The 10016-nt window shown below is 35.9% G+C and overlaps 1 protein-coding gene across 3 annotated transcripts; it reads left to right on the forward strand.

Moving 5' to 3' along the window:
- Window positions 1-308: 308 nt before the first annotated feature.
- On the forward strand, window positions 309-9315 carry LOC142357904 (uncharacterized). Of its 3 annotated transcripts, XM_075409396.1 has the most exons (4): window positions 343-438; window positions 4977-5003; window positions 7859-8044; window positions 9047-9315. In XM_075409396.1, exons 3-4 carry the CDS (start codon window positions 7876-7878, stop codon window positions 9298-9300), a joined length of 423 nt encoding a protein of 140 aa, XP_075265511.1. In that variant the 5' UTR covers window positions 343-438; window positions 4977-5003; window positions 7859-7875; the 3' UTR covers window positions 9301-9315. The 3 variants fall into 3 exon arrangements, with proteins under 3 accessions (XP_075265509.1, XP_075265511.1, XP_075265510.1); XM_075409394.1 differs by lacking the exon at window positions 4977-5003 and having other exon boundaries at window positions 309-438; XM_075409395.1 differs by lacking the exons at window positions 343-438; window positions 4977-5003 and adding an exon at window positions 5143-5286.
- Window positions 9316-10016: the final 701 nt, after the last annotated feature.

The following is a 10016-nucleotide window of genomic DNA, read 5'->3' on the forward strand; positions in this document are numbered from 1 at the left end:
CCGTGTCTCAGTGGGCCGTGTGTTGTAACAAAAATTTCAAAATGTAAAAACTTCTTATAACATATTGTCTGGAACATATATATTTTACGTGTGTCCTTAAATTTTATTAGCCAACTCAATTTGAACAATTTTATTTTCAACCCGCTGTCCCAATTTTCTTTTCCTTTTTGATCTATTTTCCTCCGACATTTTATCCTAGCTCAACTTGCGTTCAACACGTCTTATATTCTCACTTCTTTTATTCCAAACAGGTCCATTCAATTCAGAACGCACGTATATTATTCAGAATAACTATATACGTACATGTTTAAAACACATATACACGTATTCAACGCACGTACACACGTACATAGCATTTAACAAGTAAAGTTATTCAAAACAGTAGCTGTTGTACATTAGGCAGAATAGTGCAGAGCTGTTTATTTTCATACAAACGCGGTAAGTTTTCATTTCTCATATTCCAGACCAAAACAAAATGACTTTCTAGCCAGGTTTCCGATTTACCACTGGCCAGTTTTTGGATCTTTTCTGTCCACCGCACACTCCCTCAGTGTTTTTTATGTCCAGGCTACTGTAAAAAATAAGCACGAGCGCGTGGGGGGGGGGGGGGGGGGTAGGCTATTTCCCACTGAGCGGAGAGGGGTGACTTAAACTTCTAATGCTTCTAATAGATCGTTATTAGAACCCGGGCGGGGCACCCAGAGCATTATTAGAGGCCAGAGCAGGCGGATCATAAATTTTGGCAATTTTGGGTAAATTTGCTTAAATGTCTAGGCCATGATACTCTCAAATCAGATTCTTAAGCACGTGTTCTTAATTACTATAATTTTGATAATTGCAATAATTGCTGGATCTTTTCGATTTGCACCCCCTAAGTTTATGCCCCCCCCCTTCATATGCAGAGCACGTGCCATTCCATAGTAAATCCATTTCTTTAAAAAATGGCACGTGCGTCTGGTGGGTGCAAAAAATGCGCCCAATACGCTCGGAGGGCACAAACGGAAAAAATACTAATTGCTCTATAGTAATAGACTCACTATATAGATGACACTTTTCCACTTGTGTCCCCCCCCCCCCCCCTGTACGTTATGCAAATAACATGCACCCACTAAAAGCTGGGGGGGGGGGGCACAAACGGAAAAGATCCACAAGGCGACATCAAGACACAAAGAAAGTCAAGATCAGAAATTAAGTACTAAAATCGGGTTGGGCGTGTTAGAAAATGAATCTTTGCCTTTAGAAATAAAGATTCCCGTATGTTATACAACCCCAGTTACAGAGCACATGCTATTACATTGTAAATTAACAAAACATCACATAAGAATAAAGCAAGTGCGCTGTGCGCTTGGGGGCGCAAATGAAAAATATTCGAAAAAAAAGATTAAGGTTGGAATTGAGGCTGCATTGGGACAACAATTAGTTTTTCATTTGGGCAACTATTCATTAGTCAAATCTAGGTTCAAACGGCTCTCGATGCAATCTTTGGGGAACTGAAGGGTAGAGGTTTTCAGTTAAGAACAGAACAACTAACGAAGAACAGTTCTGGAAATGCGTGAAAAAAAAAGTTACAACAGATTTCAAATTGGGAAACATTGAAAATTTACTAACCACGCAAAAATCATCTGCTGAAAAACTTAGATGCCCGAATAATTGTTACTTGTTTGTTATTCTGGCCGCGGATAACTTATCTGCATGTCAATTTCGAAGATGTAGAGCGCTTATCAAGAAAGTTGCGGTACTAAATTAATATGTCTCAATTTTTTTCACCCTATCATAATTAGCGTCTTTGCGTTTCAGAAGTAACTTTTTAACAGAACGAGATTTAAGTACGAAAGAAGAACGTTGGTGCTCGCTGATTTCTAACAACAAGTTCTTTGGATAAAATTGAAAGCACTAGGTTTATTCAATGACGGACATTCGCTCTTTAACCATTCTTTTCTGTTAGGTTAAACCGGAAGCGAGATATTTGAACCTACAGTACTAAAATTAAAACAAAATTGAATGCAGCAAAAAGTAACTCTTCGACTTCCTGATGCAAGATCTGATAGTAAAACAAGAAATCAAAGAAGACAGCTGATTAGAAAAACAGGGAGCAGGGGTCGCATAATAATCTCCAATTGAAACAAGTAGCCAATAACTGGATTTTCAGCATATTTACCGTAAGAGCAGCCTTTGATAGCAAGATTAACACAAAAATTTAATAGCAAAAGAAACAAAAGATTCTGAAAAAAGGATATCTCTTTTCTTCTAACTCTAAGGATGCTGAGCGAATTGAAACAAATCTTATTATGTTAATTATTTCTCATCAGAAAAAAATGTGTGTCAAAATTTTGCAAGAAAAAGTAACAAAAATGCAAAGATGAGTATTTTGCGAAACACGAATTTGCAAAAATAGTGGCGTTAAATTTAACAGTAAACCTCAAAGTGCCGTTAGAAAACAGTTAAAGTCTCAAAATGTTCAATGACTGGAAAACACAATAACGATTCCTTAATGAGAATTAGACATAAGGTGCAAGGAAGATCAACAAAACAATTTGAAAAAGCAATAAATTAAAGCAGGATTTATAGTTAGATCAAAATTGCAAAAGCACATGTGTTGTTGTCAGTATTTTAGACTACAGAATGAGACCACTACGAAACCAAATCTTCTTTACATATCTCAGTAGACCCGTTATTATTTACCAACACTAAATTTCACTGCTTTCATCTCAACATGGAAATGATATTCAAGTCAAAAAATTTTGAAACCAGAAACCAATTGCCTGGTTTCAGTTGAAAACAAGTGAAAACTGTCCATAAGGAAACTAGGATCTACTCTGTTTGCTCCATCTAGTTGAGTGGGTTGTTAATTTTTTACGACCCCTTTGGCACACCTGCTATCAGTTTACATAGCAACGTACAATATAACAACACATAATTTGTAACTTGGGGGCGTAAAACACACTGGGGGAAGGAGCGGGCAGAAAAGATCCCGAGACAGCAAAAAAGAATCAAAAAGTGAAATAAGAAATGCATAAGTCATCTGAATGCCCAATGGTACTTACATTTTTAAAACTCATTATTAAAACCAGAAACTAAAAAATCATTTAAAGCTAAAATTAGGCGATAAGAAAAGTCATAGTGCTGGAGTCCCACAAATAAACCTCGTTTACTGAAGTCGATCTATCAATTAACCTATATTTTCCAAAAAAACCCAGTGCTACCTTTTAATTTGAGATTTAATGATAAGAAAATGATCAACGAGTAAAGGATAATTTGAAACTTCAAATGAAATTCTTTGAGAACGATTAGTCTGATTACTATAAAAAAATTGAAAAATCAATCGAACAATTGAAAGGCCAAAAGAATAAACTTGCCTCCTTGGATACTTCATTTATCTTCTCAGTCATCAACTTTATAGATCAGACCAGAAAAAACGCAAAATATAGAGATAGAACTCAAAAATTCAACAAATTGTTACGAGTCGCTCACGTCAAATTTTTAAAAAGATAAACAATCCAAAGAAAAATTTATACAGGTTTTCTCGTGCCTTTAACCACTAGCAAAATGTACAACAATTGTGATCAAAAATTTAAAAAAAACAAAAAAATATGAATCTTTTGAAATTAATGAGTCAAAGCGATAAAACACGATTAGATTCAATTGGTAGCATATATGCATCATTTGCACACATGTATCAGCCCTAAAATGTTTTGGTAAAATTCAGGACTCAAACAGTGACATCTGCCTAACGCGAAGTGAATAATATCAAAAGTCAGTAAATTTTTTCCATCGAAATTCTCTCTCCTTTTATAAGAATAAATAGTTTTGGTTATTCGAATTCTGTATTTTTTTTGTTTTTGTTACGAATCCAGCGATGCAATTGAATTTAACAAATGTGGCCAAAATATTGAATCTCGGTTAAAAAAAATACGCTAAAGTTGAACAAAATTGGTGTCGAATGGTGAAATTTCACAAAATTCTAGAACTGCATTGCGTGGCGAATGTTCAAAATTCAAAATACGTTTTCAATTTTGTTGGATGTTATCAAGATCTCAGTTTTAAGCGTGTGTCAAAACGGTTGACGCTAGGCTAATTTAATTTAAATTTTCTTCAAAAGTTGGATATATATGCTTTCACTTTTCACAATGCGTGTTTTTGGGGTTGGCGTAAAAACTGGAGACAATATTTTGTTACTCCTTTCCACAACTTAAATCACCAGTTTCCACAACATAAGTATTTCTTTCCAAAGAACTAAGATAGTGTCAAATGGATTGAAATGATAGAAACCCAAATTGCTGATTATATTGGGAAATTTCTCTCTCTCCACTAATTGCAGATTAAGAGGACAATTGGCGGTTTTGCGATTATTCAAAACACGGAATTTTTTAAGTTTTGCTTTTCTGGTCAAATGCCAACTAAGTGAATAACTGCTCAAAAAGGACGAATTTTGGAAAACTGGGTTTTCAATTCAACACTTCTACAACAAAAGGTCTAAATGACTTTTCAAACAGACTAAAATATTAGTTCCTTCTCTGATCATATTCAGATAGCTGCTCTATTTTCTTTTGTTCTGTGGGCAAATTATGGGTATAAATTTGATAGTCTCTGATTAAGGCCGATTATGGACTTCTTAGTAATAAAAATTAAATTAGTTTTCTTTCAGGTGCAGATTTATGTGAACATTGCAGTTGAATTAGGGATGTCAAATTATAGGATCAGTTTTGGCTATGTATAATATGGCCCTTGGAGCGCTAGATTGCAGTTTTTCTTTAACAAATCGACGACAAACTGGCTCTGATATACATTTTCAAAAATTTCAATTAAAATTTTTTTTCGGTTTTGTACAATAATGTCTTTTCGTACAATCATGTCTTTTTGTACAATAAGAGATAAAATATCATTAGATAAATTTCGCTCATCTCTATACTAAGGACATTCAGTTATTACTTTTTGATTTATAAAGAAAATCACCTCAAAATTCAATCTTTTTTTAGCAGTTAGCACATTCCCCGTCTCAATACGTTAGTCATATGTTTGCACGTAAAACGTTCGCATGATAAATGTTTCTATCTAGCTTTTTAAATCTACAGCCACATAATATAAACAGTGTGCTGCAGATTCGCGTGCGGCTGAAAATACATACGTTTGCCGCCTTTGTTACGTAACAATGAACGATTTTTATCTCAATTTCTGAATTCATCGTTATTTACGTAACAAAAAATTACGTAAGAGTGGCACGCTTTTCTGCATTCATGTTATTCAGTTACTCAACGTTAAAAATTTATTTGTGAAATCTTGTTCAACGTTAGTGCATTTTATATTTTACTGTTTGTTTGTAGTTTAGTAGCATTTGTAAAAAGGGGTTGATTCAAAATTGAGTTCGGATAATTGTTTACAACTGCGTTTTGTCGGAAAATTTCCATTTTTTAAAATTATTTATTATGGTTAAACGGTTGCACAGGTTATAAATTGGGACCAGACAGCCGGCTATAATTGGAACAGTTTTCCTAAGCGTTAATCGTTTTGACATAAACTGTTTTTAAAAGTAAAATTATTTTCTCTGTACGCCTTCTTTAACAACGAAAATTGCTATGATAATGACAAGCAAGCTCAAAATAATTATCGGACACCTAAATATTTATTTTCTAGTGCTATTATGCCCTGATGTCCTATGGGCTTAGTCCTTCCAAATTCGACATCTTCGTGTTCAGGAGTGATCATTCTTCAGTGTTTTGGACTTTTGTGCGACTAGAGGGATGCGGGATCTCGCAGATTTCCATAAATGGAAACTTTTAATTTCATAGAAGCACGCAGTCTGACAAAGTACCGGAATTCTCAAAATTTTCGATATCACTGGAATCATAATTTTCAATAGGGAAATCCTTGGGGTACGAACCCTGGTTTTAGCCGATATTTAACTGACAATAAACATGGAAACAAAAACATTAACCCCTGATTACTATTACATGCTGACAACTATTATCAACCAAACAAAAGATTATTCAAAATTCTTTCCTCTAAAAAACACAAAGGTTAGGTTTATTTTTTTTCCTGGCAAGATTTCAATAACAGAATAAAACCTGCTGTGTTAATATTGGATTTGAGCTCTCTTAGGATTTCATTCTTGGGCTTTTTCTTTGAATTTTTTCGCCTTTCCCCCTCCTAATTGTTATCGTAATTTTAATTCAGCTACGAATCAATTTTTTTGGAAATTTTGCTGTCAAGCCGCTAAGATTTTGTTGCTTTTAATTTTGCAAAATCTATCAATCGAATATGATGGTAAGTTCTGAAAAAAGAACGGTAATTCAAGTGTTTTAAGGGATTTAGAAGTTTGTATTTGGGTTCTGAAATGAATTTGATTGTGAAACAAGCAGTGATCTAATCTCTGATGTGTTCTCGTTTATAATCTGAAATAGTGCGTTGTTTTTGAAATGTAAATTTCTCAAAAATGAAAGATGCCTAAGGCCCTGCAGTTTTTAATTGGTATCGAAGAGTGACGAACGAAGTGATTGCACAGTACTGCTGACCATTTTCATTTTTTCTTTCAAAAATCTTTGTTTCTGTCTGGTTAAACAGTAAATTTTCCGGTTTCAAATCGAGAGCGGTTTTTCTCGGCGATTGCTTAGTAAAAAAAGCGCTTACTGCCGCCTGTTAAAACAAAACTTTCATTATCTAAGTTCTTATCTTTTGCAAATCTGTATACTTTTTAAATTTTGCCGACTCAGTTAGATAAGACTTTTGGTTGCAAAATTTTGCAAAGCTAAGATTATCGCTAGCATGTTTTTACAGCAGTTTTTTTAATCTGTTAAAAAGGTAACTATCAAGACGTCCTTTTTGCATTTGAAATTACTGGATGAAGTGGTAAATCGTCATCTGTTCCCGCAGAAAGCAGTCAATCAATTGCTGCCTTTGTTGATGCAATTGGAAATAGTTGTTAGTTATGCAGCTTTAATCTTTATCTCTTTTTGTACTCTTCTGAAATTAAATAATCTTCCTTCAAAATGTCATCACAAAAATACTGATTTCTGGTTAGGTATTTTATCGATAACTTTATAGTTTTTGATAGTCCTAATAGTTCCTCTCGTGACGGGAGATGGAGTTTGACTTGAATTTATATTATTCAAAGAAAACAGTTTAGGAAAAACTCCGTTTCCAGATTAAGGTACAGTCTCTGCGCTCGAAAACCTTCAGATTGAGGTACAGATCGAAATAGTCTCTGCGCTCGAAAACCTCTGATCAGACTATCGTGCTCTTGAAAGTCATTCTTCATCCTGTTAGTATGCGCTCTATTATGTTGTAATCATTGCCATCAGACTCAGTAGAGTCTCTGATCAGAACACCGCTGGTCTGCCAACATTTCTGGGCTAAAAATGAAAGATACAAATGCGCTCGAAATGGTTTCTAATCAGACTGAACTTCGCTCGAAATCCAATCGGATCAGACTATTGTGAGCTCAAGTTCGCCTCTGATCAAACCGTCCCAGACCGAAGTGACCTCAGATCAGACAAGTTCCAGACGATTGTCTGGACACCTCTACCTGGATTGCCTTAATAAGCCAAGTTAACCAAAGTAATCAATCAGGCAATTTCAAATACTCGTGTTTATATAATTATATTGAACCCATGCTTGCAATCTAAACAAACGTGTTCATGTCCGATTTGAAAACGGTCCCCGCATACCTTTTCAATATGTTAATTATTAGTACATGATTACAGGATATAGGATATAAAGCACAGGTGTAAACGTATTGCATGGATCAACCTCCTTACAGTTCATGCATACCTATATTAATCACGTGCATTTGCGCACTGATGTGTTCACACATCAAAGCAAAAAAAAATTGTTCACGGGTAGTTAGAATCATTTTCGTTTTTAGATAGTCTCTCAGAAGACATGAGTCCTGGTGTCGTAAAGCATGCTGTAGACAATTGCAAGAACTCCGCTGAAGAAGTGGCTCACTATGAAAGGACAGCGCTAGATTATGAAGCCAATATGAGAGCAGTCAACTTCCGAGCCTCTGAGTTGTGTTTCAAAGCTCTCAAGAAATTTGAAGAGAAAACTGGTACGTTTATTAGTTCATTTTGGTCTCATTGTAAGGGGGCTAGTGGTGACAGTTGATAGTATGTATAATCATGCAAAGATTATGCTATCATACAACCGTGGTTGAGGTTTGCGACCCAAGCTAAGCTGCGTCGCCCACTGGGGGCTAGTGTGCAGTGGGCAGCAAGTTTACGGTCTCGAAAGTCTGATCACAGCTGCAGCCAGGCGCAGAACCACCTGATCAGGGCCTAATTTAAGCTGTCACCTCTTTTTAGTACTTCCCAGGCTGAGGTGTGCGCTCGAAGTTGTCCTGATCAGACAATTTCGAGCGCACACCTGACCACTTTGCGCTCGAAATTATCAGAGTAATTTTGAGCGCACCAGCGCAGTTGAGGCACCTTCAAGCGCAACCGGGTCGAAGCCTTTTCAATTTTTTGTACATTTTTAGTGAGAAATGTTGGCTCAGACAAGAGGCAACAATAAAACAGCGTTCTGATCAGAGACTCATCTAAAGTCCCATAGCTGTGAGTAAAACCGAAGGGTCCAGTTGATAGTATATGCTGGTCCTTTTAGAGGATTGTAATTAACTGGAGGTCAATCTATGGAAAAACTGTATAAGTTCTTCCATTGAGTCAGAAATATGCACTAAAGGTATAGCTGCGAGTCTTTTTTTTCACCGCTTAGTGGTTATCGGAGAAGTTTTTGGGTTCAAAATCTTCTCATATCTGAGTAGTGTGCGCTCAAATCAGCCTCTGATCAGACCGTCCTAGACTAAAGTGACCTCTGATCATACAAGTTCCAGACCATTGTCCAGACTTAAATGCGCTCGATACCTTTTCCAGACCATGTAATGCGAGCGCACCGTCTGCGTGTGTGCGCTCGAAGATGATCTGATCAGAGGTCTTTTTGGTCTGGACACCTCGACATGGGTATCCAATTATAATTTTGGTGTGATTAGAGTTTGTACAGCGTATCTAATTAAGTAGATAATCGGTTATTTTCAGTCCTTGATTAAAATTTACAGGAATCATAATTCCCAGAGATGGCAAGTTTATAGACGTGGGAGCTGGCACTGGCATGAGTGCTGAGGAATTAAGGCGTTGTGGATTCACTGGAGTGGTGGATGCATTGGAGCCATCTGACAACATGTTCTCTTTAGCTGAAAAGAAGGGCATTTATTCAACCAGATACGCGGAATTGCTGAGCCCAGACAAGGTACGCGCACCAAAACCAATTTATAATTGCATCGTCTCTAACTACGATTCTACAAATTTTTAAATATAAAATCATACAATTAATAGCGTGTTTCCTACTATTATGATTCTCTTATGACTTCAAAAAAATCTTGTCTAATATTTGTACGACTTCGGATAATTCTTAAAACTGGTTCATGGAAAGTTATAAAGACTAAATATTTAATTTCATAATAAATTTTAATTAATTCACTTTTAAAATTAGTTTTGTCTTTCTGATTCTTTCTGCATAACTAAAAATGTTTAAAAGGAATTGTTTACCAACGTCTCCGAGGCGAAACTGCTCACACTAAAATTGGGGTTGCGGACTTTGTCGGCGGATTGAATCATTTTTATTGACCATGTATGTGCGATTACTGGCCATGTGGCCAGAACGAGTGATTACTGACAAAATTTTTGATTTGGATTTAAAGGATTACAAAAGCTGTAACGGCTGCTCTCCTATCAAAGTCAAGGAAAACTTTTCGCCCAGTTCGTTTCAGCGGTTTCAAATCTGTCCGGATATTGTGTTTATTGCAATTGAATTTTGTGAACTGTATTGTCCGCTATACTGTAGCTTACCGTTCCATTACTTGTTGCTCTATTACTCCTGATAACTAATTGCTCAGCTTTGCTGAATAATTAACTTGTTTCTGTCAGAATAACAATAAAATTCAAATTGAAACGATCAAATTTTGCTTGAGGTTTTGATTAATAACTCAGTCTATCTCAAAGTACAGTCATTGGTAATAGTCTTCTCTA

Source organism: Convolutriloba macropyga, unplaced genomic scaffold, assembly GCF_964194025.1.
Source record: "Convolutriloba macropyga unplaced genomic scaffold, txConMacr16.3 SCAFFOLD_4272, whole genome shotgun sequence".
Taxonomy (NCBI): Eukaryota; Metazoa; Xenacoelomorpha; order Acoela; family Convolutidae; genus Convolutriloba; species Convolutriloba macropyga.